This window comes from Hyla sarda, chromosome 6, assembly GCF_029499605.1.
Source record: "Hyla sarda isolate aHylSar1 chromosome 6, aHylSar1.hap1, whole genome shotgun sequence".
Lineage (NCBI taxonomy): Eukaryota > Metazoa > Chordata > Amphibia > Anura > Hylidae > Hyla > Hyla sarda.
The window spans coordinates 103533010-103560233 of record NC_079194.1 but is presented as its reverse complement, the minus strand read 5'-3'; the positions used below and the strand labels follow the sequence as shown (position 1 = coordinate 103560233).

Genomic DNA, 27224 nt, shown 5'->3' with positions numbered 1-27224 from the left:
GAAAGAAGTGATCTGATTGGTTGCTATGGGCAACTTTTCCTTCGCACAGGTTTTGATAAATCTCCCCCAAGGTGCCTTAGACTTCAGCGGAATTTCAGGCAGAGTCCTTCCATGGAATTCTGCACATGTGAACATAGCCTAATAGGGAATTACTATGTAAGTGATACCCTTCATACATTTGTAGGTTACCAGAAGTGTGTTGCCCCTGGTGGCTAGATCTTAAACCAATATGACCACACACCGGTAATAAGGTACATGTAATACATATCACACTGACATTATACTTATTACATAGACATTACTCACCTCCTGCATACATACAAGCCAGCAGTAATGAGGATATCCAGGCAATCTCACTATAGGAGGCTCCGAAAAAATCCTGGATTTCTTTGTAAAAAACAGTTACAGCTTTGGAAAAGGCGTAGGAGAATCCCATCGATATAAAAGCCCCAACCACCACCATCCATCCCCAGCCGCCATCAGGGGGGGTGTACCCCAAGTCTGTTCCAGCTGTTGGTGCCATTTTGAAATCAGGACACTGTTCTCATAGATCTGAAAGACAATCAAACAATATTTAAGTTGTATAATATGTCAAATATTACACTGCTCTGGGTCTATACAGCGCTACAGGGCTATACAGTGACAAATGAGACAAGCATGTATTACTGCAGGAGCTTGGGAAAGATGTATGCAGCAATGCATTCATGCCCTTTCTTGAGCAATGGCAGTGGTCTTAGGGCCACAGATTGGAGACCATTGTGCTACAGCAACATATCATAGCTAGGGGCATGACTGCTCATTGCCTAGAGGGGCTCCATCAAGCCAGGGCAGTAAACCATTTCTTTGCCCAGGGTAAAGGAAAGCTGAGCTAGGACTAGCATGTCTAGGCAAATATCTCATTTCAGCTGCAAATTCAATGACATAGACTGTCACTGAATTACACCTACCTATATAGGACTTGACGGAAAAGCACAACTCTGATTTACACTTACTGGTGATATAGTGATTTTAGGGTTAGATCACTTTTAAATGGGGTCAACCAGTGATAAACTGAGAAGATTCAGTATTTGTTGTAGAGTTAGGGTAAAGGTAAAGCTGTCCTGATTGTAACATATCTGAATTAGTGAAGGCTTAATCCCCCCACGGCTCTACAGACCGCCCTGTGTTCATGCTGAATTTGCTACATTAACCGCTGATCCACATTAAAGCCGCCCGTCACATGTTCCTCATAAATCCCTTAAATCAAATATAATAAGCTGGGACTCCGGGGATGCCGGTGGCTGCCGGCCCACAAAGGGCCCATTTATGCACAGTGTAGGTTCTGCCAAATACAATTAAACTGGGATCTGAATGCAAACCAGTTTAGCTGTCCATTGTACGTTTAGCAAGAGTCATCCAGAATACAATGTAACATGCATCACATCTCGTAGCTATTATTTACTGTGCCTGAAGGAGTTTGCCACATCTGGGTCCGTATAACAGGGCATAGAGCTCTAGGGGAGTTTAAATGGGCACTGTCAGATTTAAAGGCTTTTCATATGTTGAACATCTTGGCAAAACATTATTTTTTCCTAATAGACTTCATAAAAAATGTTCTCTCTTTATTTTTTATAGAAATCATGGCTTCTAAAAAAAAAAAAAAAAAAAATACAACTAGGGGTCACCATCCCATATGGGACATAATCCTGTCCAGCTGCAGCATCATCTTTGCCCCAGCTGAAGCACAGACTGGGACAAGGTCCAGGAAGCACTCTTCTGTGCTCACTTCTGTCCTATCAGAATGCAGCATGAAAACAGAAAGAAGGGGGTAAAGAGCAACCTGCAGTGATTGGATAAAGAGACCCAGCACAGCAGACTCAGGGAGGAAGTGAATGCATGATGAATAAGGCCGGGCTCAGTGCTACCCTTGGACACTCCCCTTACTGAACAGTGGATGTCAGAATGAGTGAAAAGCAGAACAGAGGGATTTGTGAGCCAAATACAGATGCTAGACACATAAAACAGACATGTACAGAATCTGCATGACCCAGTGAGTAACACATATAAGCATTATTTTTTTCTTTGATATGACAGGTAGGCTGTAAACTAGGTTATCCAAAGGATAGGGGATAAGATGTCCGATCGTAGGGGTCCCGCCGGTGGGGACCTCCGCAATATAGCATGCGGCACCCACCTGTTACTGCTCCGGAAGCGCTGGAGGGTCTGGCTCCCAACCACGGGAACGGAAGATCGTGACGTCACGACTCCGCCCCCGTGTGACATCACGCCCCGCCCCCTTAATGCAAGTCTATATACATAGAATTACATGTTGCAGTTACAAGAAAAGGATTTGCCAGATGGGAGTAAGCTAAAGCCAAATCCATAATACAGTGACTACAATATTATGTGGACCCATACTGTTGGCCACTGATTGTACATGGAGGGAGCTTTCAGGCAACCTAAAGTGTCTATGTATACTCCATCTAGTGCCAATTTAAGGATACTTTTAGACAGGCAGACAATTGCCCTGTATGTGAGTAAAGTAGAGCTCCTCATAAGATAGTGCATTTGATGTGGAAAGAAGTCAGGAATCTTGGCGCAAGTATGTCTATCTATCTATCTATCTATACCAATAAAGGTTCCAAATACCGTAAATATGATTAGGAAATGGATTTTCGCATTTCAGAGCTACAGTGCTCAGTCCTCAGGGGCAATACAGACAAACTATAGCTCAATACTTGTTAGCCATTATTTAAAGTAATATTTATTTAGATTTATAAATAAATTCTTGAAGCCTCCAATGTTTATTCAAGTGGTTGCAAGCAAAGATTTTAGGGTACCCTCCACATTTTTCTAACATGGCAACTGCCCAATAAGTGCACCGATTGGCTATATACAAGTCAGCTGGCACTTGTACATATGACCAATTATTGGGCATAAAGAGTCACACAAACAAGAATTTGCTTGTTCATCGCCTGAGAGCTGGGCTTTCTACATGGGGCAGATAATCCCTGTGTGTAAGACGACTTTGGCTGTGACTGCTGGTAGGGGGAAGTGTGTGTGTATATATATAGTTACATAGTTACATAGTTAGTACGGTCGAAAAAAGACATATGTCCATCAAGTTCAACCAGGGAATTAAGGGGTAGGGGTGTGGCGCGATATTGGGGAAGGGATGAGATTTATATATACATATATATATATACACACAGTGACCCCCCGACCTACGATGGCCCCGACATATGATCATTTCAACCTCCAATACCAGTATAACCTCCAATACCAGTGGTCTTCAACCTGTGGACCTCCAGATGTTGCAAAGCTACAACTCCCAGCATGCCCGGACAGCCGTTGGCTGTCCGGGCATGCTGGGTGTTGTAGTTTTGCAACATCTGGAGGTCCGCAGGTTGTAGACCACTGTCCTATACTTTACATTGCACGAATCCCTCAACATACGATGGCTTCAACAAACGTTGGTCCATTTGGAAAGGATTACCATCGTATGTTGAGAGACTACTGTGTGTGTGTGTATGTATATATATATATATATATATATATATATATACACAGGGTTTATAATGGACACAGGGTTTTTAACCATTGGATGTCTTTGAGCATCACACATCTTAGAAACAAAGACTCTGTGCAACTGTAGATGTTGAGTGCAGAGTGTCAGAAGTGAGTTTAACACACATTACATAATAATTAGTATTATTTATGGGTTGCCTCCCCAAAAAGGAATGTATCACTTATATGTTGTTACAGCAGTCACACAGGGATAGAAGCCTTTGTAATGGAGAATTCTGTTCTCTATGCACATAGGTTAATGTGTAGGGAAAAGGTGAGCTAATCCCATTACCTGTTATCAAGTGAGGATCCCGTGTTATCTATATATTGAAGTCGGATTTTGTTGTAATCTTGTCTGTGATAAAAAAGATGACTACTGAAAAGGGATCTATAGAAATCAGGAAGGGTTAAGATAGTGCTAAGATTGAAAAAAAAAAAACACAAAAAAAATAAAAATAAAAAGTAACATAAAAATTTGACTAAAACTATAGAACATTTCCACATTCCCTTTAAGACCTTAATTAGAGAGGGCCTAGGATACCTTCCTAACACTATGACGCTGCTGTTCGCAGATACTGTATGAATTTGTAAATTGAGACAGCTTACTGTCAGATTCCAATGTGTCTCCTAAGGTTTTTGCATTGATTATATGCAAATCCTGAGCCCCATGAAAAGTGGATTATCTTAATTTAGAGTTCACAAAGGAGCGAGCCTAGAGGCACTGTCATTTGAACAAACGTTGCATAGCTCAAGTCAATATAAAAAACTTTGTAATATATCTTATTAGATATCTTCTAATCAACCCCACTCCTGCTGCTCAAATTTTCTCTGAAAATCAGCTCAGATTTGTCCTGTGTCTGCAAGACAAGCAATTCAAGTCTAATGAGGGGGGGAGGAGGGAACAGAAATCTGCAGAAATAATGCTGCGCCTCATGCCCACACAGGGCAGCTTATACCAAAAAGTAACCTTAAAATGACAGGTATGCTTTAAATGACATATATTAAATCAATGTACATGTGTTGATGTGCCAAATGCTCTGACCCCCAGCCAATCACATGAACAAAATGACAGTAAGGGTCTATTCACACGGGTGGAATTTATGATTGCGGAATTCCGCCTCAAATAAAAGCCCTTTAGACTTCTATGGGATTCTCCACTTCTGAATTTCTGCACAAATTCCGCACCAATTCCACACAAGCCAGAAACCACCCAAGGAATCGGAATTGATGTGGAAATTCTACCCGTGTGAATCGACCCGCAGGCTAAGTTTCCACTTAACGCAGAAACTCCCAAAAAACACCACAAATGCGGCAATGTGTTCTTTGGGTGAAAAAAATGCTGCAACTAGATGTTAGCCAGTCAGTAGAAAGTCAGTAGGGATTAATGAAATGCCAAACCCACTTGAAGTTTTTTCATCTTTGTCGAAGACAAAGGCTATGTTTAGACGGGCGTAAAATGTGTGGAATGTCTGCTGGACAAAACACTGGCAGATATTCAGCACATTTATAAAATAGGATGGGTGTTAGGACCTCTCGGAAATATCTGGCACGAAAATTCTGCCATGTGCACAGTGCAGCAGGATCCCATTAATATCAATGGACTCTGCTGCAGCAGAATGTCCGTGCGGAATATTCTGTGCGGACATTCCGCAAAGTTCCACCACGAAAAGTTCATCTGAATGGGACCGTTCACAATCATCCAGCGTCTCAATTTAGACATCGGATGATCTGACTCGCCGGACCGTCACAGACAGGGGAATGCATCTTGTTGTGTTCCCCTGTCTATGCCGCATACCTGTCAGCTGCAAAACTACAACTCCCTGCAGCTCCCAGCAGGCATGCTGGGAGTTCAACTGCTGGAGGCACCCTGGTTTGAGCAATTACAGTTTTTTTTTCAAGTTTTGTACCACTAGCCCACCAGGATTGACCATGCCTACTTTTCCCTACGGCTTTATTTTCAAGGTAGGCATCTTCAATCCTGGTGGGCTAGTGGTACAAAACTTGAAACAAAACTGTAATTGCTCAAACCAGGGTGCCTCTAGCATTAGACAGAGTGCCTCCAGCGCTAGAACTCCCAGCATGCCCGCTCCTTGTGTAGTATTTACTGTACCAGTCTAGAGCCAGAATTTTATACTTTTTGGCACGTAATGTTCCTCGCCATAATGCTTTCAATTTCCTTCCTACTGACTCATTTATACTGTATGACATCACTAATTTTACCACCAAACCTACAATTATAAGCTGTGCTTTAAAAAAATAAAAAATAAAAACAGTTAAAAATTCGTTGAAAATCAAATAATTTTTTGAGGCAGCTTTTAGTTTTCAGTGCACTAAAATTACAAATTCTTTATTCTGTAGGTCTATTCGATTACAAAAAATCTTTCTTTTTGTCTGGTATGAAGTGACCAAAATACCCAATTAATCCCCTTATTTTTAATAAAAAAATAAAAATAAATAATTAACAAAAAAAACATTATCATCAGCAGCCTCACTCTGATATCCGCCATACCCCTCAATGCCATGAACGGTACTGATCATGGCATCTGCAACAATCCTGGCAGCAGGGGCAAGAACCCCACCCCCTACCATTTCCCATCATGGAAAAAACTGAGGCTCTGAATTACTGATGGAACCTGATGTCATCAGTCAAAACCATCAGTTGCCATCAGTTGTCAATTTATGCACTTTTTGAGCATCAGTCGTGCCATCAGTTGTGAACAGTTTAAAGTAAACAAAAAACTGAGCCTGACATAACTGACATATGTAAACCTAGCCTTAGTCTAACAAATGAAGGAGATCACAGCAGAAGGACCCTCACCAATCTTCCATTGATGGTTGATCCTCCTGATATTCCATTACCTCCCATATAACATCTCACTTCTGTAGTATTTCAGAGGTAAGATGATGCAGCATGCACCTGGTCAAATACATTACACTGCAGCTACGCATGTATATAAAAGCACCAGAAACAGATAACACATACAGATAATGCTGAATGAATGTAATCTGACCGCGTACTGACTCAAGAGGAAAACTCCCTCTTTAAACAAACTTCCCTCTTCCAAATTTCTTTATTGGAATCTAAGGCAGAATAAGTATCAAGTATAGACAAATAAACCTAAAAAAATGACATATTGGCCGTCATTTACTAAAGTCCAACCCACTCTTTTTCTCGGTTATTACGCCTAAATTGTAGTCGCAACATCTGTGCGACTATTTATGCGACCACATTTTAGTCGCACAACCGACACTTTAGAAAACACTGGAAAACAGCAGAAAAATGGGCGTTTTACCAACAAAAAAACAAAAAATACTCGGAGTACTTCCAAAATCACTCGAGAAAAAGTTTGAGTTTGCCTCACCCAATAACCGACAGCCAAGAGGCCGAGTGAAATTCCAAAAATGGAGGGATTTCTAACAAGGGACTGTTTGCCATTGTGTTTTTTACTTGTTTTATAACCTGAAAACATTTTGTACAGTTCAACACTTTTATGAATAAAATATTGAATGCTTTTGTGAAGTTAATGTTTATATATTTTTGTTTTCTTTTTAACACATTTGCAATATGAAGTTTAAATCAATGTAACACCCAAGCTGATAAACAAGGATAATTGTTGTAATGTTTGAAAAATGATAACACATGAATACTTTTGATTCATGGAAACATTTTTTAAACAAACAAGTCTAAACCATTTTGACTCACGCAACTAATTTCTTTAGCTCGGAGTTTGTGCGACGCAATTGACTAGTGCGTTACACAAAAAAAACGCGCGACAGAAAAATAATCGACATGTGCGACAGAATAGTAAATAAGGCTGAAAAAAAAGACGAGTGATATTGAAATCACTCCAGAATAAACGCTCCACTCTTAGTAAATCAGGACCATTGTGTTCATTGGACTATAAACACTAACGTACTGTAGAGATGTAGCAGAGCTGGATTTGTGTCATTTTGTGATTTACACCAGCAGTCTCCCAACTGTAAACCTCCAGCTGTTGCAAAACTACAACTCCCAGCATGCCCGGACAGCCGTTGGCTGTCCGGGCATGCTGGGAGTTGTAGTTTTGCAACAGCTGGAGGTTTACAGTTTGGAGACTGCTGGTCTAAATCATACACTGAGTAGTCCCAGTCCTACCATTGTGTGAGCCCCATGCGGCACCAGTGCTGACTCTTCTCTTGTGATTCCACGTGTGCAGAAGTTCCCGCAAAGTTAAAGTTCCCCATCCCAAGAGTGTGCATTCACTTACCCTGTGCCGGATGACGTGGAGCTCTCTGCTCCTGATAAATAAACGCTGTGGGGGGAAATAGTTTTTTTTTTGTACAGACCTTATCTGTATATGAAGAAGGCAGGATGCTGGGAGGAGCCCTGCACAGTCACACCATGGACAGCACAGACCTCTTGCTCCTTCCTCTCTCACCTAGGCTGGGGGAGGCTGGAAAAGTTTTTGTAGGACAATGTGATTGGTGCAGGGATCAGCAGAGCTTAGAGAAGGACATTGAAGCCACTGATGATCAGGAGGGGTTTAGGGATCCAAAGGAAACAAGCTGCTGCTGCTGCAGAACTACTTGAGAAACGCATACAATGTGTGGAATCATTTTACAGAATGAATTATTATTATTCTATATAGTATTTTATTACGATTATTTAACCCCTTAAGGACCAGGCCATTTTACACCTTAAGGACCAGAGCGTTTTTTGCAAATCTGTCACTTTCACTTTAAACATTAATAACTCTGGAATGCTTTTAGTTATTCTGATTCCGAGATTGTTTTTTCGTGACATATTCTACTTTAACTTAGTGGCAAAATTTGATGGTAACTTGCATCCTTTCTTAGTGAAAAATCCCCAAATTTGATGAAAAAAATGAAAATTTTGCATTTTTCTAACTTTGAAGCTCTCTGCTTGTAAGGAAAATGGATATTCAAAATATATTTTTTTGGGGTTCACATATACAATATGTCTACTTTATGTTTGCATCATAAAATTGATGAGTTTTTACTTTTGGAAGACACCAGAGGGCTTCAAAGTTCTGCAGCGATTTTGAAATTTTTCACAAAATTTTCAAACTCCCTATTTTTCAGGGACCAGTTCAGTTTTGAAGTGGATTTGAAGGGTCTTCATATTAGAAATAACCCATAAAAGACCCCATTATAAAAACTACACCCACCAAAGTATTCAAAATGACATTCAGTAAGTGTATTAACCCTTTAGGTGTTTCACAGGAATAGCAGCAAAGTGAAGGAGAAAATTCAAAATCTTCATTTTTTACACTCGCATGCTCTTGTAGACCCAGTTTTTGAATTTTTGCAAGGGGTAAAAAGGAGAAAATTTTTACTTGTATTTGAAACCCAATTTCTCTCGAGTAAGCACATACCTCATATGTCTATGTTAATTGTTCGGCGGGCGCAGTAGAAGGCTCAGAAGGGAAGGAGCGTCAAATGGTTTTTGGGGGGCATGTCACCTTTAGGAAGCCCCTATGGTGCCAGGACAGCAAAAAACCCACATGGCATACCATTTTGGAAACTAGACCCCTCAGGGAACATAACAAGGGGTAACATGAACCTTAATACCCTACAGGTGTTTCATGACTTTTGCATATGTAAAAAAAAAAACTTTTTTTTTTACCTAAAATGCTTGGTTTCCCAAAATGTTTACATTTAAAAAAAGGGTAATAACAGAAAATACCCCCCAAAATTTGAAGCCCAATGTCTCCCGATTCAGAAAACACCCCATATGGGGGTGAAAAGTGCTCTGCTGGCGCACTACAGGTCTCAGAAGAGAAGGAGTCACATTTGGCTTTTTGAAAGCAAATTTTGCTCTGGGGGCATGCCGCATTTAGGAAGCCCCTATGGTGCCAGAACAGCAAAAAAAACACATGGCATACCATTTTGGAAACTAGACACCTCGGGGAACGTAACAAGGGGTAATGTGAACCTTAATACCCTACAGGTGTTTCACAACTTTTGCATATGTAAAAAAAAAATAATAATTTTACCTAAAATGCTTGTTTTTCCCAAAAATTTTACATTTTTAAAAAGGGTAATAGCAGAAAATACCCCCCAAAATTTGTAACACAATTTCTCCCGAGTACGGGGATACCCCATATGTGACCCTAAACTGTTGCCTTGAAATACGACAGGGCTCCAAAGTGAGAGCGCCATGCGCATTTGAGGCCTAAATTAGGGACTTGCATAGGGGTGGACATAGGGGTATTCTACGCCAGTGATTCCCAAACAGGGTGCCTACAGCTGTTTTAAAACTCCCAGCATGCCTAGACAGTCAGTGGCTATCTGGCAATACTGTGAGTAGTTGTTTTGCAACAGCTGGAGGCTCCGTTTTGGAAACAGTGGCGTACCAGACGTTTTTCGTTTTTATTGGGGAGGGGAGGGGGGTTGTATAAGGGTATGTGTATATGTAGTGTTTTTTACTCTTTATTTTATTGTGTGTTAGTGTAGTGTTTTTAGGGTACAGTCACACGGGTGGGGGGTTCACAGTAGTTTCTCGCTGGCAGTTTGAGCTGCGGCAGAAAATTTGTCGCAGCTCAGACTTGCAGCCAGATACTTACTGTAATCCTCCGCCCATGTGAGTGTACCCTGTACATTCACATTGGGGGGGGGGACATCCAGCTGTTGCAAAACTACAACTCCCAGAATGTACGGACAGCGGAAGGGCATGCTGGGTCTTGTAGTTATGCAACAGCTGGAGGCATAGTTACTTTGGCTGGGGATGCTGGGGATTGTAGTTATGCAACAGCTGGAGACACACTGGTTTACTACTTAACTCAGTGTGCCTTCAGCTGTTGCAAAACTACAACTCTCAGCAGTCACCGACAGCCAACGGGCATGCTGGGAGTTGTAGTTATGCAACCAGCAGATGCACCACTACAACTCCCAGCATGCACTTTAGCTGATTGTGCAAGCTGGGAGTTGTAATGATACAACAGCTGAAGGTACACTTTTCCATAGAAAAAATGTGCCTCCAGCTGTTGCAAAACTACAAGTCCCAGCATGCCCATAAGGGAATGCTGGGAGTTGTGGTGGTCTGCCTCCTGCTGTTGCATAACTACAGCTCCCAGCATGCCCTTTTTGCATGCTGGGAGCTGTTGCTAAGCAACAGCAGGAGGCTGTCACTCACCTCCTACTGCTGCTGCTGCTCCACGCCGCGCAGGTCTGTCCCGCCGCCGCCGCTCCTGGGGCCCCGATCCCAACAGGGACGCCGGGGATCGGGGTCCCCAGCACCCGGGGTCTTCTTCCCGCTCACGTCCTCCGGAAGAGGGGCGGAGCGGGTTGCGGGAGTGACACCCGCAGCAGGCGCCCTGATTGGTCGGACGGCCGACGAATCAGGGCGATCGTAAACCAGTGCCACCTCACCCCTGCTGGCTCTGGCTGTTCGGGGCCGTCTCTGACGGCCCCGATCAGCCAATAATTCCGGTCACCGGGTCACTGGAGACCCGATTGACCCGGAATCCGCCGCAGATCGCTGGACTGAATTGTCCTGGGCGATATGCCCCGATGCCTGCTGAACGATTTCAGCAGGCACTGGGCACCGGCTGCGCTCCAGATGGCTGCGGAGGGCCGGTAAAACACATGACGTTCTCATACGTCATGTGTCCTTAAGGACTCGGAAATGGAGACGTATGAGAACGTCATGTGTCCTTAAGGGGTTAAAGGGGTATTCCAGGCCAAAACTTTTATATCTATATATATATATATATATATATATATATATATATATATATATCAACTGGCTCCAGAAAGTTAAACAGATTTGTAAATTACTTCTATTAAAAAATCTTAATCCTTCCAATAGTTATTAGCTTCTGAAGTTGAGTTGTTGTTTTCTGTCTAACTGCTCTCTGATGACTCGCGTCCCGGGAGCTGTGCAGTTCCTATGGGGATATTCTCCCATCATGCACAGCTCCCGGGACGTGACATCATCATTGAGCAGTGACAGAAAACTTCAGAAGCTAATAACTATTGGAAGGATTAAGATTTTTTAATAGAAGTAATTTACAAATCTGTTTAACATTCCGGAGCCAGTTGATATATATATATAGAAAAGGTTTTGCCTGGAATACCCCTTTAAGTCTAAGGACACCTTTGCGTTTGAGTTTACGAATTTTTTTTTTTTTTATTACTCATCTATAACCCGACTTAACCCCTTAAGGACACATGACGTACTGGAACGTCATGTGTCCACTCCCGATCTATAACGCGGGGCCACGGCGTGGCCCCGCGTCATAGCGGGTCGGGCCCGGCCTCTAACAACGGCCGGGACCCGTGGCTAATAGCGCGCGGCATTGATCGCTGTGCCGCGCGCTATTAACCCTTTAGACGCGGCGTTCAAAGTTGAACGCCGCGTCTAAAGTGAAACCGAAAGCATCCCGGCTAGCTCAGTGGGCTGTTCGGGATAGCCGCGGTGAAATCGCGGCATCCCGAACAGCTGACAGGACAGCGGGAGGGCCCCTACCTGCCTCCTCGCTGTCCGATCGCCGAATGACTGCTCAGTGCCTGAGATCCAGGCATGAGCAGTCATCCGGCAGAATCGTTGATCACTGGTTTCTTATGAGAAACCAGTGATCAACATAGAAGATCAGTGTGTGCAGTGTTATAGGTCCCTATGGGACCTATAACACTGCAAAAAAAAAGTGAAAAAAAAAAGTGAATAAACATCATTTAACTCCTCCCCTATTAAAAGTTTGAATCACCCCCCTTTTCCAATAAAAAAAAAAACACAGTGTAAATAAAAATAAAAATAAACATATGTGGTATCACCGCGTGCGGAAATGTCCGAATTATAAAAATATATCATTAATTAAACCGCTCGGTCAATGGCGTGCGCGCAAAAAAATTCCAAAGTCCAAAATAGTGCATTTTTGGTCACTTTTTATATCATTTAAAAATGAATAAAAAGTGATCAATAAGTCCTATCAATGCAAAAATGGTACCGTTAAAAACTTCAGATCACGGCGCAAAAAATGAGCCCTCATACCGCCCCATACACGGAAAAATAAAAAAGTTATAGGGGTCAGAAGATGACAATTTTAAACGTATTAATTTTCCTGCATGTAGTTATGATTTTTTCCAGAAGTCCGACAAAATCAAACCTATATAAGTAGGGTATCATTTTAATCGTATGGACCTACAGAATACATATCAGGTGTCATTTTTACCGAAAAATGTACTACGTAGAAACGGAAGCCCCCAAAAGTTACAAAACAGCGTTTTTTTTTCAATTTTGTCGCACAATGATTTTTTTTCCCGCTTCACCATAGATTTTTGGGCAAAATGACTGACGTCATTACAAAGTAGAATTGGTGGCGCAAAAAATAAGCCATCATATGGATTTTTAGGTGTAAATTTGAAAGAGTTATGATTTTTTAAAGGCAAGGAGCAAAAAACGAAAATGCAAAAACGGAAAAACCTCCGGTCCTTAAGGGGTTAAGAATTGGGCAGATCTGTAAGGCTATGTTCACACGGCAATTTGGCAAAAATTCTGTTCATCAAAATTTGCGGCAGAATTCTGTGTACTCAGAAATTCCGGTCCCATTGAGTTCAATGGAATTTCGCCCGCAATTTTGCTAAATTAAAAGACTGGACTTTTTTGGGGTGGAAATTCTGCTGTCTGAACTAGACAGCAGAATCCCATTGAAGCCAATGTGCAGTAAATTCCGATGGGTTTTCCCGGCAGAATTGCACTAGAAGATTCAGCCGTGTTAACATAGCCTAAGAGTATTTATTCAAACCATCACATGAAAGTCATTCATCTGCTAGATGGGTTACTTGTTAGGCTACATTTACATCACAAAACTACCCTACAGCTGTGGTATACATTAGCAAACCAGCCAATATATATCACGGCATATCCCTGACAGATACACTGATTTCAGTGTACTAAACAAAAAAGTCTAAAAGTTATAACATTTGGTACATTTAATAATAATAAGAAGAAGATATATGGGGGCAGGACTTTCCTCAGGGAGAGGACACCACTTCTGGTGTAAAACAGAGATTCAAGTGGGCCATATAGCACTCCGCAGGCTCCTGGGTAAAAAATATGCTCATCACACCACCTTCACAGGTAGTGTGTCCTGCAAACAGCTCAGGCTCCAGTTAAGAAGTCTCAGAACTGATTGGGATTTATGCCAAGCCAGAACTCTCTCCAGAAGGAAAGAGGACCCATCTGCAGACAGCTGTTTCGGGTTTTTATTCCCCCTCGTCAGTACAGAGCAGGGTTATCTGGCTTGGCTGAGGTGAGAGGCCTGTGACTAGTTAAACGGGGTCAGTACTCTCCTCAGGGAGAGGACACCACTTCTGGTGTAAATGGAGATTCAAGTAGGCCATATAGCACTCCGCGGGCTCCTGGGTAAATATATATATATATATATATATATATATATATATAGCACACCGATGCCACTGCGCTGTACCTGTTTTTTTTATGTTTGGGTTTCCTTTTAATGACCCAAAAGCATAGGCACTTGTGCTTTTGAGTTCCACAATTTTTTTTTTTTTAAGTACCAAAAGTAGTTCCTTTTAGAGTATGTTTAGTATATTCAAACCAATGGATCTGATGGGGAAATGTGGTATACCTTGGCATACCAGTTTGCTGGTTTTCTGACATACCACATGCGCAGAGTAGATCTCTGGTGTGAATGTAGAAATAACAGCAGGGAGGGGGACAGAGTTTTACATATAAAGGGGTACTCGAGGAAAAAAATTCAAATCCCGTGGTGTCAGAAAGTTATACAGATTTTTAAATGACTTCGATGTCAAAATCTTAAAGAGTACCTGTCATCAAACCATACTGGAAGGAGACCAAACTAACTGTTTAACTTGTGTCAGGGAACAGAACAGAGCCACCTAGTGGCCATTTTGTACACTACAACTTATCCCACAAAAACAAGCCCTCACACCGTAATGTTGACAAGAAATGGAAAAATTAGAGCTAGGCTAAGGGCAAGCAGGAAATGACAAAAACACGGTCACCAAAAAATTGCTGCCATGAAAGGGAGATAAAAAAAATTAAGTAACTTTGCAAATAGACTTCATTAGAAAACATCTGACCTTTTTTTGTATGCAGCCCTTATATGTGTTTCCATGATTAAAGACTTAGGATAGGGTAACAAGTAGTGCTTCCACAACATATTTCATGCTGCAGATTCGATGACGCCAGCAAGGCTCTCTGATTTGGCCAGGTAGCCCTGTGTGTCTCCTCGTAGCAGTGGATTTCATCCTGAAGATCTGTTATGAGAAGACACACAGAGCTACCCGGCCGCGGCAGGTAGCTTGCTCTAGTAATTTCTTGTTTTTCATGTTTTCTTCTATCCTTTAAAGGGGTACTCCGGAGATAAGACATCTTATCCCCTATCCAAAGGATAGGGGATAAGATGCCTGATCGAGGGGGTCCCCAGCAGCGGGACCCCAAGATCAGGCATCTTATCCCCTATCCTTTAGTACCCCTTTAAGGCCATCCTTAATTATGACTGGACCCTCAGCAACCCCACTATCCAAGGTGTACACATTGGGGCAAAAGAGTATTTAGTTAGCCACCGACTGTGCAAGTTGCCCCACTTAAAAAGATGAGAGAGGCCTGTAATTTTCATCATAGGTATACCTCAACTATGAGAGACAGAATGAGAAAAGAAATCCATAAAATCCCATTGTCTGATTTTAAAGAATTCATTTGTAAATTATGGTGGAAAATAAGTATTTGGTCACCTACAAACAAGTAAGATTTATGGCTCTCACAGACCTGTAACTTCTTCTTTAAGAGTCTCCTCTGTCCTCCACTCATTACCTGTATTAATGGCACCTGTTTGAACTTGGTATCATTATAAAAGACACCTGTCCACAACCTCTAACAGTCACACTCAAACTCCACTATGGCAAAGACCAAAGAGCTGTCGAAGGACACCAGAAACAAAGATGTAGACCTGCACCAAGCTAGGAAGACTGAATCTGTAATAAGCAATCAGCTTGGTGTGAAGAAATCAACTGTGGGAGCAATTATCAGAAAATGGCAGACATATAAGACCAATGATAATCTCCCTCGATCTGGGGCTCCACGCAAGATCTCACCGTGTGGTGTCAAAATGATCACAAGAACGGTGAGAAAAAATCCCAGAACCACAAGGGGGACCTAGTGAATGACCTGCAGAGTGCTCGGACCAAAGTAACAAAGGCTACCATTAATAACATACTATGCCACCAGAGACACAAATAATGCAGCGCCAGACGTTTCCCCTTGCTTAAGCCAGTACATGTCCGGGCCCATCTGAAGTTTGCTAGAGAGCATTTGGATGATTCAGAAGAGTATTGGGAGAATGTCATATGGGCAGATGAAACCAAAATTTAACTTTTTGCAAAAACTCAACTCGTCGTGTTTGGAGGAGAAAGAATGCTGAGTTGCATCCAAAAGAACACCATACCTACTGTGAAGCATGGAGGTGGAAACATCATGCTTTGGGGCTGTTTTTAAAGCAAAAGGACCAGGACAACTGATCCACGTAAAGGAAAGAATGAATGGGGCCATGTATCATGAGATTTTGAGTGAAAACCTCCTTCCATCAGCAAGGGCATTAAAGATGAAACATGGCTGGGTCTTTCAGCATGACAATGACAGCATGACACACCGCCCGGGCAATGGAGGAGTGGCTTCGTAAGAGGAATTTCAAGGTCCTGGAGTAGCCTAGCCAGTCTCCAGATCTCGACCCCATAGAAAACCATTGGAGGGAGATGAAAGTCTGTGTTGCCCAGCGACACCCCAAAACATCACTACTCTAGAGGAGATCTGCATGGAGGAATGGGCTAAAATACCAGCAACAGTGTGTGAAAACCTTGTGTAGACTTACAGAAAACGTTTGACCTCTGTCATTGCCAACAAAGGGTATATAACAAAGTATTGAGATGAACTTTTATTATTGACCAAATACTTATTTTCCACCATAATTTGCAAATAAATTATTTAAAAATCACATTTTGATGGATTTTTTTTCTCAATATGTCTCTCATAGTTGAGGTATACCTATGATGAAAATTACAGGCCTCTCTCATCTTTTTAAGTGGGAGAACTTGCATAATAGGTGGCTGACTAAATTTTTTTGCCCCACTGTATATGGCCACCTCTATATACATAATGTATATATGGCCCCCTCACAGTACACACAATGGGGGAGATTTATCAAAACCTGTGTAGAGAAAGAGTGGTGCAGTTGCCCATAGCAACCAATCAGATTGCTTCTTTCATTTTTCACAGGCATCTTTAGAAATGAAAGAAGCGATCTGATTGGTTGCCATGAGCAACTGCAGCACTCTTCCTCTACACAGGTTTTGATACATCTCCCCCAATGTATATATTGCCCCCACACAGTATACATGATGTATATATGGCCCCCACACAGTATACACAATGGGGGACATGTATCATTATTTGTGTATGGTAGAAGCAGTTTACCCCTTTTCCTAAATTCTAAATTATGTGCAGAAGCGGTACATTTATCAATCAAGCGCAATGAGTTTCATAAATTGCGGGCAAATATAGTAATCTCCCCAATCCACTCTTTGGAAAACAGAATCGATGATTTAGAGCATCTTGCTACGTTAAGTCCAAGATGGCTTATATTTGCGCAAAAAAAACAGCTCTTGCGGACAAATTTTTGGTGTAAAGGAAAAGTACAAAGTTAATAAATCCATGCAAACTATAGATGTCACTCCAAGGTACCCTGATTCAGCCACATCTGGAGGACATGCTCTACCAAAACGTGCGCAAAAAAAGCTCAAAGAAAGGGCTTGCGCAAAATTTTGCTCCAAAAAATACACACAAAACAGGGGTAAAATCTTTGATACATGTCCCCCAATGTATATATAGCCCCAACACAGTATACACACTGGGGGAGATTTATCAAAATCTGTCCAGAGGAAAAGTTCCTGAATTGCCCATAGCAACCAATCATATTGCTTCTCTCATTTTTCAGAGGCCATTTCAAAAATGAAAGAAGCGATCTGATCGCTTGATATGGGCAACTCAGCAACTTTTCTTCTGGATGGATGGTTTTGGTAAATTTCCCCCACTGTGTATATATAGCCCCCACACAGTTTAAAGTGTATTAATAGCCCCCATACAGTATACGCATTGGGGCAGATTTATCAAAACCTGTCCAAAGTAAAAGTTGTTGAGTTGCCCATAGCAACCAATCAGATCGCTTCTTTCATTTTCGAAAAGGTCTCTGAAACCTGAAAGAAGCTATCTGATTAGTTGCACTTGCTATGGACAACTCAGCAACTATTCCTCTGGACAAGTTTTGATGAATTTCCTCCATTGTGTATATCAAGCCCACACAGTATATCCAGTGTACAGTGCAGCCCTTTCCTATAAAAAAAACTATTGAAAACTTTTGACATGTTATAAAGTGTATAAAAGAAAACCGTACGAGGCACTTACCATTCAGGACTTGATAGAAGTTGCTTTATTCCATGAAAACTGTAGAAAGATTGAAAGACAAGTGGGTGCAGAGACAAAGAGGCAGGATAGCTTTACTGGGTGGGTGACAGCAGCCATTTCACGCACAGTGGTGTATCATCGGGCATTTGGTTTCAAGCAGTTACCATTGTTGCGAGAAGCACTGCCGGACTTTGTTTTTTTTCCTCTGGCGGCCGCTGCTTTGTGCAGGGTTGACATGCACCTCTCACGGGGAGAGTCTGGGCCCGATGCACAAGATCGCCGGGGGTCCCAGAGGTCAGACCTCCCACAATCTAAGACTTGGATAGGGGATAACTTTTTTAGCGTGATATATCTCCTTTAAGTGCTTCTCTCCCCATCTCATTGCATCCTGCAGAAGACAAACTCTACAGTAAGTCTATGGAGCCTGTCTTAAGATGTCGAGAGAAGCGCTTCTTCCAGCTCATTCTATTATTTAATGGCGGTCTGAACTGAACACCATGGGGGAGATTTATGAAAACCTGTCCAGAGGAAAAGTTGCCCAGTTGCCCATAGCAACCAATCAGATCACTTCTTTTGTTTTTAACAAGGCCTCTGCAAAATGAAAGAAGCGATCTGATTGGTTGCTATGGGCAACTGGGCAACTTTTCCTCTGGACAGGTTTTCATAAATCTCCCCCCAAGACCCTGACTCTTCAAAACTTTTGACATGTCTCTATAATACATTAAATGTTCTTGTAAGGGACAGGAAAAAAATGAATGTGTGGTACAGTCAGATACTGTAAATAGAGTATATTGTCACTGATAGAATAAATATTGCCTTACGCCTGGTGAGATTGTCGGCATTGACTAAAACTTTTACTGTATAGCATAAGAGCTGAATATGTATTACTCATGTTGACATTATCTTCGCATAAAGCAATGGTAAACCGATCAGTCAAGTGGCGGAGTGACAGCATGAATAATGGTAGAACAGGTGCCAATTATTTACTAATAAATCCTGTTATTGATCTGTCCAAAGGGCACCAATAGCCATATTCATTCTATGGAAAAATATAAAGAATCTCATATCTTATTATCAGCTTGATAACCCCTTCCTGATAATGATGCTGGTTTTGTGTCTTTAACCTTAAGTCTAAGTTTCTGCTTGTTTTTTTTTTTTTTTTTTTAAACGCCAATTCTGCCGCATTGCGTTTTTTCGGCCAAAAAACGCTGCGGCCAGATGTTAGCTGTAAATAAATGAGAAATCGCTAAATTCTTATTCCACTTGGCGTTTTTCCCTTTGGCGTTTTTTTTATCCTTTTGGTGTTTTTTCACTCTTTTTTGGCGTTTTTCAGCTCCTTGGCTGTTTTCCAAATTCGCAGCATGTGAGCCACTGGAAATTTTTTAGTCAAAAAAAGTCTATGAGAGTGAAAAAACGCCAAGAAAAACGATATGTGGGTTTTAACTTTGGCATTTTTGCAGGTGTATTTTTTATTCTTTTTTGGACTTTAGCAATCCAAAAAAGTGATGGAGATACCTTTTTTTTAATAAAATTTTGTAGGGTACCATTAAAAAAAATAATTTTTTTAATAGAAGTAATTTACAAATTTGTTTAACTTTCTGGAGCCAGTTGATATATAAAAAAAAGTTTTTTTCCTGGATAACCCCTTTAACTGCAGGTATTACTACTCCCAACATGGAGCACACTCTGCTCCATGATGGGAGCTGTAGTACCTGCATTAATAGACAGATTGCAACAGATGTCAGAAATTACAATCGCTGCAATCTGTCTTTTAATGCAGGTACTACAGCTCCCATCATGGAGCAGAGTGTGCTCCATTTTGGGAGTAGTAGTACCTGCAGGTAAGAACAGATCACAGCGGGTATCACTACTGACACCCGCTGCGATCGTCCTGTCTATAGCAGAGATGCAAGGCGGCTTTCTACTGCGCTCACATCTCTGCACTATACGCCGGCAGGTGATGTGACTAGAACATCACTCATTCATATTTACCTCAGAGAGCGGTGATTGGCTGAAACCATCCCGCCAATCACTCCTCTGGGCGGAAAATATGAATGAGTGATGTTTTATTCACATCACTGGCCTGAGTACAGAGCAGAGATGCGAGCGCTGTATAGAGCCGCTCTGCATATCTGCTATATTATGGACGATTGCATTGGGTGTCATGACTGACACCCGGGGCGATATGTCTATTAGTACAGGTACTACGACTCCCATCATGGAACAGTCGGTTCCATGCTGGGAGTAGTAGTACTACCTAAAAAATAGAGAAAAAAAGTGAAACACACACATTTTATAAAAAATTAATTAAAATGTAGTTTTAAAAATGCATATTTCGTTAAATACATTTTTTCCATCACTACTGCACTTATTTTTTTTTTTTTGGTACCCAACAAATTTTGGGTACCGAAACAAAAAAAAAATTACAAAAGGTGCCAAAAATGCAATTTCCACACAAATGAAAACACGCCAGACGCAGGAAATTGCACTGGCATTTTTTCAGGCTTTTTTTTCAACCCAAAAAAGGCAGGACAAAAAAACAAGTAGAAGCTTAGCCTTAGAGATCAATTGGATGAAGTGTTGGTGACTACTTGGGTGACATGTAAAAGATGGTTGTGTCAAGTCTAACAGAGCCAGGTGCACCCCAGTGGATGATAGAGGAGTGGGTACTAAGTGTGTGAGCACCATATGAAATATTCATATGTTCTAATAAAGCATATAAAAAAGGGCATCCTAATGAGACACCCACTTCCATATTCAAGTTTTTAAAAGGTATTACCATTTTAGATTTTTATACTAAATCCACAGTGTATGTCATAAAATTCTAACAAATGCAGGTCCCACCTCCAAAACTATCAGCTGTGTTGAAAACTGTAGTTCCCTGACCACCAATCCACCTGATATGTAGGCGTAGGCTACCACATCTATGCAGAAAATCAGGGCCTGACCGCATCTATAAAAATAATTTAAAGGAGCTGTCCGAACTAACAAAGTTACCCCTATACACGAGATAGGGAATAAATATCTATTGATTGGGGTCTGACTGATGGGGCCCCCTACCTACAATCTCGAGACCTGGGACCCAAGTCTCGTGGTTGCTCCATTAATTCTCCATGAGAGCTGCCAGAAACAGCCAAGTACAGCGTAATTGAGATCCACAAGATAGGGGGATATCTATCTGGATATATATCTGGAAACCTTGTAAGTTGGGACAAATCCTTACAACCCCTTTAAGGCACATCCTGTCAAAATGCTATAAATGTCTGATGTGGAGATATTCCTTTCAAGGAAACCCGTGATCACTTTCATGCTGCCTGAACCATCAAAGTAATCAAAGTGGCCCGCATAGTCTTCTGCTATCCTTGTTGGGCTTAAGAGATCAATTTTATATCCTGTTAGGCTTAAAGGGGTACTCCACCCCTAGACATCTTATCCCCTATCCAAAGGATAGGGGATAAGATGTCAGATCGCCGGGGTCCCGCTGCTGGGGACCCCCGGGATCACCGCTGCAGCACCGCCCTATCATTACTGCACAGAGCGAGTTCGCTCTGCACGTAATGATGGGCAACACAGGGGCCGGAGCATCGTTACGTCATGGCTCCGCCCCTCGTGACGTCACGGCCTGCCCCCTCAATACAAGTCTATGGGAGGGCACGGCACGCCCCCGCCATAGACTTGCATTAAGGGGGCGGGCCGTGATGTCACATGGGGTGGAGCTATGACATCACGCTGCTCCGTCCCCTGTATCGCCTGTCATTACGCACAGAGCAAACTCGCTCTGTGCAGTAATGATAGCGGGGTGCCGCAGCGGCAATCCCGGGGTCCATGGCAGCGGGACCCCGGCGATCTGACATCTTATCCCCTATCCTTTGGATAGGGGATAAGATGTCTAGGGGCGGAGTACCCCTTTAAGAGACCACTTTCAATATCCAAATGGGGAGGGATGGGCTCTATCAATCAAGGGTGTGGTGTATGGAGAAGCCTCTGTGGACGGCCCCAATGACTTCGGGTTCAGACAGCATGAACAAGTAACATGTTCTCTTAAATTTTTGTCATGCATATTAGCTCTCATGGAACTTATTTTGTCACATGGTCACCCAGAAGGAAGTAGCTAGCTTATCCTTTTGTTTGCGTTTAGTAACTGGTAATCAGAAAAATAATATTATACCGTGTTTCTCCAAAAATAAGACCGGGTCTTATATTGATTTTAGTAACAAAAAACACACTAGGGCTTATTTTCAGGGTAGGGCTTATTTATTTCCGGTATGGGGGGGCTGCAGCAGTGTGGAGGATGGGGGGCTGCAGGAGTGTGGAGGATGGGGGGCTGCAGGAGTGTGGAGGATGGGGGGCTGCAGGAGTGGGGAGGATGGGGGGCTGCAGGAGTGTGGAGGATGGGGGGCTGCAGGAGTGTGGAGGATGGGGGGCTGCAGGAGTGGGAGGATGGGGGGCTGCAGGAGTGTGGAGGATGGGGGGCTGCAGGAGTGTGGAGGATGGGGGGCTGCAGGAGTGTGGAGGATGGGGGGCTGCAGGAGTGTGAAGGATGGGGGCTGCAGGAGTGTGAAGGATGGGGGGCTGCAGGAGTGTGGAGATTGGGGGCATCCTCCACACTCCTGCAGCCCCCCTTACTCCTTCAGCCCCCCATCCTCCCCTTCCCCTGTCGTCCTCCACACTCCTACCGTACCCTACAGCAGTGTTTCCCAACCAATGTCCTCCAGCTGTTGCAAAACTACAACTCACAGCATGCCCGGACAGCCTTTGGCTGTCCGGGCATGCTGGGAGTTGTAGTTTTGCAACAGCTGGAGGCACACTGGTTGGGAAACACTGCCCTACAGTGCCCCCCACCCCTCTGCCATAATAAACTTGGGTACCGGGACTCATTTCACTTTCTTACCGCACGGTACCCTCCCGCGAGATCTTCTCCTGTTGCTTAGCAGCCAGGGGCAGGGACACATCCGTGACGTCGGCCGTGCATACGCGCTGACGTTTTAGAACGTCAGCGTCCCTGCCCCGGCTGAATTACGGTAAGCTTAACTTGCTGCGGGTGCCGGGGCTGGCCGAGGGGGGCTGTGGGGTCGGCGTGCATTACTGGGGTGGCCGGGGGGATGTGGAATCTGCGGGCATTACCGCACTGTGGTGGTCGGGCGCGGTGTCGTATCTGCGGGCATTACTGTGGCGGCCGCGGGGGGGGGGGGGGGGAGGTGTGTGGAGTCTGCGGGCATTACTGTGGTGGCCATGTGGGGTCAGCGGGCATTACTGGCGGCCGCGGTCCGGATCTGGACCGCGGTCCGCCAGCAGATTACCACTAGGTCTTATTTTCGGGGTAGGGCTTATATTGCAGCCCTACCCCCCATAATCCTGCTAGGGCTTACTTTCGGGGTAGGGTTTATTTTCAGGGAAACACGGTAGTAATATGTATGATGTGTATTAAAAGGGTTGATCCATTGGAGAACTAGGTTTCATATACCTACTGGAGGACCCCTGCTTTGAACTTCCTACTTGAGTTGGCTCAATGCGATTATATGGTCACCCATTCATTTGTAATATAAAATTTGTGTGACCACCGGAACTTTAACAGACAGTACTGTGGCAATAAGTAGGATTTTCTTGATCAGACTTATCAGGGTCATTTCGATATCACAATATTTACTGGCAACTGGACAAGTAGTGACAAATAACATTCCCCTAATATTTACAGAACAACACTGATCAGATTGGTTTATACAGGCGCTGAGGAGTAGCAAGATAAACCAGCTCCAATAACTTTTGTTTTGTTGACACAAGTAGGTATAATAAAAGATGAACATGCCCTGAATTTATAGATTTGCATCAGGTTCTGTTCACTACAGTAAAAGAACTGATGACATCCAGAGAGAAAAATGTTTATTTACATAAAACTGATTTTAAAGTTGAATCTTTGTGTTTCAGTTCATGCTTAAGATCTCTGCTTGCTGTCTAAGACTAAGTTCACACTGCATAAAATTTCCTGACATACATAAAAATGTGTAATAATGTAAATGACACAGGGGAGTACAGTGGTCCCTCAAGTTACAATATTAACCCCTTAAGGACGCAGCCCTTTTTCACCTTAAGGACTGAACCCCTTTTCGCAATTCTGACCACCGTCACTTTACAAATTAATAACGCGAAAACGCTTCTACCGAATATTCTGATTCTGAGATTGTTTTTTCGTGACATATTCTACTTTATTTTGGTGGTAAATTTTCGGCATTAATTGCATCCTTTTTTGGTGAAAAATCCCAAAATTTCAAGAAAATTTTGTAAATTTTGCATTTTTCTAACTTTGAAGCTCTCTAATTGTAAGGAAAATGGATATTCCAAATACATTTTATTTTTCTTCACAAATACAATATGTCCACTTTATGTTGGCATCATAAAATGGACATATTTTTGCTTTTTGAAAAAATTAGAGGGCTTCAAAGTAGAGCAGCAGTTTTAAAAAATTTCATGAAAATTGCTAAATCTGAAGGGACAGATGTTACAGAACTACAACTCCCAGCATGCCTGGGCAGTCAAGGCATGCTGAGAGTTGTAGTTTGGCAACATCTGGAGGGCTACCATTTGGGCACCACTGTCTGCAAACTGTGACCCTCCAGATGTTGCAAAACTACAACTCCCAGCATGCCCAGACAGCCTTTGGCTGTCTGGGCATGCTGGGAGTTGCAGTTTGGCCACCCTAGTGGTTGCCACAGTAAAGATCGTTTTATTTTCACTTTCAATCCCCCCCCCCCCCACCACCGTCGATTCCCTACCTGAGCAAGGATCCAGCAGGCTCCAGCGAAGATCCCAGGTCCCTAGGCATCTTCTCCTGCAGGTACAGCCTCCATCTTCTTCCCAGATCCCCTCGACATCCAGGGGCGGGCAGAACAGGGGGGTTGCCATGGCAACTCCCTGTCCTGTGCTACCATTGGTCAGAACTCCATTCTGACTAATGGCAGGGGATAGGAGGAGATCACAGCTTTGCGACCTCACTCCTATCCCTTAGGCTGATCGGGGCTGTTGCTGAAAGCTCCGATCAGCCCTATTTTCCGGGTGATCGGGTCACCAGAGACCCGATAAGCCCGGAATTGGAGAAAATCGCATGTCTGAATTGTAACGCGATTCAGTGCATGCACTTCAGTAATAGAGGTGATTTACCAGTAAATGCCCATTCTGATTGGTCAGTTCCTCCAGTTGTGACAAGTTTGACAGATCTGGACTGTCCATAGTATTGTATGTTGAGTCTGGTTTCAAGTTACGATGTTCCAGAAAAGACCATTGTATGTTGAAACTATTGTATGTTGAGGCCATTGTAAGTTGAGGGATCACTGCATTGAAAATATGAAGGGAGAGAAGTGCAAAAAGGCATGGAAAGCTAAGACAACAGCTGAAATCTATCAGTAATTAAAAAGCAATCCAGCCCTTTGTCAGTGCAAATTAAAACCATCCGGTGACAGACAGAACTGGCGGACTGTCCCAACATCTACCCGGGGTTAGTGGTGCATAGCACTGATCCCTGTGCACAGCAGAGAATAACTATGTTCTGCTTATTAATACAGGAAAGCCGGACACGGAGCAAAAGATTACTTGCGGCACATAGCGTCTACACGATTTTTCAGGTGCATAGTGCCAAGGACTATATAGGTTTCTTATTGCAGGACTGAGATCTTCCTAATTTATTTTGCAGGTCCACATTCTTGGTGCAAAACTGTATATATGAGGTGGTACATAAATTGTATTCTGTTTTAACATTTTGTTTTAATAATCTGTTCTTACACGGTATCTTAAATGAACGTATACTGTATCTACTGCCAGGGCCCTGCATCGGACTTCAGATACATAATAACAATTGTATATTGTTTAAATAAATATTAGTTACTTTTATCTATTACTGGCTACACTATTATTAGTCTCAATTAGAGACTGAGTATATAGATTTTAGTCTCACAATATCGGTTTTATTTACCTGGTAGGACTGTTCTACATCTATTGGACATATTTACCGTATTTTTCGCCCTATAGGACGCGCCGCCATATAAGACGCACCCAATTTTAAAGGTGCAAAATCTAGAAAAAAAAGATTCTGAACCCAACAGTGATCTATAACCTGCGGACCTCCAGATGTTGTAAAACTACAACTCCCAGCATGCCCGGACAGCCGTTGGCTGTCCGGGCATGCTGGGAGTTGTAGTTTTGCAACATCTGGAGGTCCGCAGGTTGAAGACCACTGGAAAGGAGGTAATACTCACGTGTCCCCGCCGCTCCGGACCCGTCACCGCTGCCCTGGATGTCGCTCCATCGCTGTTGCCGCGTCCCCATGGTGTCCCCGACGCTCCAGACGTCTTCTTCCCCGGGATCCATGGTCTCCGTCGCTGTCATCATGTCGCCGTCATCACGCCGCTACGCACGCCGCTCCTATTGGATGACTGGACGACGTGATAATGTCGAAGGAGAGCGCCGGCCATGCAGGGGATCCCGGCAAGGAGCAGACACCGAGGAGGCAGGTAAGGTCCCTCCTGGTTTCCTGTAAGCTGTTCGGGATGGCGCGATTTCACCGTGGTGGTCCCGAACAGCCCGACTGAGCCGCCGGGTTAGTGTCACTTTCGCTTCAGACGCGGCGGTCAGCTTTGATCGGAGTCTGAAGGGTTAATACAGGGCATCACCGCGATCAGTGATGTCCTGTATTAGCCGCGGGTCCCGGCCATTGATGGCCGCCGGGACCGACCCAATAGGTGTGTATTTGCCGTATAAGAAGCACCAACTCCCCCCCCCCCCCCCCCCCCCCAGTTTTGGGGAAGAAAAAAGTGTCCTATATGGTGAAAAATACGGTGCTTCCTTTTTTCCACTTACTTTCACAAAAAAACTTTTTTTCTTTTTTTTTATAATGTTAAACATTTTTTGGCCTTTTATGTGGGAGTAGGCGACAACAGTAACCTCGGGAACGCTCTTTTCCTTTGCAAATTAATATAATTTGGTTCAGACTCTACTGTTGGCCTACAAAAAGGTCTCATTGCCAAGGTGTCACACAAGGCTCATCTCATGATGAGTAAAAGCAAAGAGCTGTCTCCTAATTGTTGCAAAAGTTAGAGTTTCTCAGAGCACCTATTGCATGTGGATGGCCAATGGTTGCACAATTCTGCCACTGTTTTCCATCAAAGTTTCCGATCTACAGTTTATAACAGGTCTGACCTGGTTCAGGTTGCAAACAATAAAGTATAATGCTGTAATAATGTTGATG

At 43.1% G+C, this 27224-nt stretch overlaps 1 protein-coding gene across 5 annotated transcripts in view; it reads right to left on the bottom strand.

The window, feature by feature from the left end:
- Positions 1–24807, bottom strand: part of LOC130275923 (monocarboxylate transporter 2-like) — an 88697-nt gene extending 63890 nt beyond the window's left edge. Inside the window, exons 1-3 of one of the 5 annotated variants that reach the window (XM_056524567.1) lie at positions 24760–24807; positions 17990–18028; positions 307–552 (exon numbers count right to left, since the gene is read on the bottom strand). In XM_056524567.1, coding sequence (XP_056380542.1) covers positions 307–523 — 217 coding nt within the window. In that variant the 5' untranslated portion in view covers positions 524–552; positions 17990–18028; positions 24760–24807. Of the gene's footprint in view, positions 1–306; positions 553–3838; positions 3856–7793; positions 7941–17989; positions 18515–24759 lie in introns of those variants that run through there. The other 4 variants (XM_056524565.1, XM_056524568.1, XM_056524566.1 and 1 more) reach the window with 4 other exon arrangements.
- Positions 24808–27224: the final 2417 nt, after the last annotated feature.